General features: G+C 67.0%; 1 protein-coding gene across 1 annotated transcript in view; it reads left to right on the top strand.

Moving 5' to 3' along the window:
- Positions 1-1,220, top strand: part of LMTK3 (lemur tyrosine kinase 3) — a 13,217-nt gene that overhangs the window by 11,846 nt on the left and 151 nt on the right. Inside the window, exons 15-16 of the mRNA XM_029913159.1 lie at positions 218-332; positions 677-910. Of these exons, the coding sequence (XP_029769019.1) occupies positions 218-332; positions 677-910 (349 nt within the window). The remainder of the gene's footprint in view (positions 1-217; positions 333-676; positions 911-1,220) is intronic.

Genomic DNA, 1,220 nt, shown 5'->3' with positions numbered 1-1,220 from the left:
TCTACCTCTTTGAACAGGTGAGGGTGGGGACTGGGGGACAAGGGCGGGGCCTGAGGGATGGAGGGCGGGGCCAAGAGAGCAGGGGGTGGAGTCTGGTGTAGGAAGGCGGGGACAAAGAATAGGGAGGAACCCAGGGTGTGGGGGTGATGGGAAGGGGGCGGGGCCAGGCCGGGGGTGGGCGGGGCCAACACACTAATTCTCCCCCATCTGCTCCTAGGAGACGCCCACCAATGAGCTGAGCTCGCAGAGCGGCCCAGAGGGCGAGGGCGGCACCAGCCAGGGCCCCGCGGGGCAGCCTGCCCTCGAGGCCTTCCCACCCGCCGACGGATTCAGTGAGCCCCACGCCACGGGGGTGGGAGTGGCTACCAGGGGGTGGGCAGGGCCAAGCCATCACCAATTATTTCATGGGCTCGTTTGCATATTTTAAAGTGCTCGTTTGCATACACCATAAACAGCAGCTGCTGGTCGACGCCCCCTTGCCATGGTGCCCCAAGGTGGGGGGAGGAGGGAGCTGAGCCAGAGGGAGGTGGGGGCTCAAGAGGAGATGGGAGGGGCTAGACACAAGCCAGATATCCCCAGGGGAAGGGGGCGTTGGCTGTGCCGACCAGTGGGGGAAGGGGCATTGGCAGTGGGGTGGGGCTGGCCACGCACCCTCTCACCCTCCACCTGCCCCCAGGCGGCAGCTTCGAATGGGACGACGACTTCCCGCTGATGGCCCAGAACCCGTCCTTCGTCTCAATGGTGACGGACCCCAGCTCGGGGGCCCCCCCAACGCCGCCCCCCGCGCTGCTCCCGGCCAAGGGGGCGGAGCCCAGCCTGATGGACGCCCTGCGCTTCTCCCGCTTCACCGTCTCCCCCGCCCTCGAGCCCCACCTGGCCCCCCGCGAGACCGAGCTGGCGCCCACAGCCAGTGAGTGAGACGGGAGACCAGGGTGATGGGCCCGTGGGGCTGATCTGGGGGTAGGGAGGAGGCAGGATACCGGGGTAGATGGGCCCGTGGGGCTGATCTGGGGGCAAGGAGGAGGCAGGATACCAGGGTAGATGGGCCCATGGGGCTGATCCAGGAGTAGGGAGGAGGCAGGATACCAGGGTAGATGGGCCCATGGGACTGATCCAAGGCAGGGAGGAGGCAGAATACCAGGGTAGATGGGCCCATGGGGCTGATCCAGGAGTAGGGAGGAGGCAGGATACCGGGGTAGATGGGCCCATGGGGCTGATCT

The sequence above is a fragment of the Terrapene carolina genome, unplaced genomic scaffold, assembly GCF_002925995.2.
Source record: "Terrapene carolina triunguis isolate 2854851 unplaced genomic scaffold, T_m_triunguis-2.0 Scaffold500, whole genome shotgun sequence".
In the NCBI taxonomy this organism is placed as follows: domain Eukaryota; kingdom Metazoa; phylum Chordata; order Testudines; family Emydidae; genus Terrapene; species Terrapene triunguis.
This window is presented reverse-complemented; position numbering and strand designations above follow the sequence as displayed.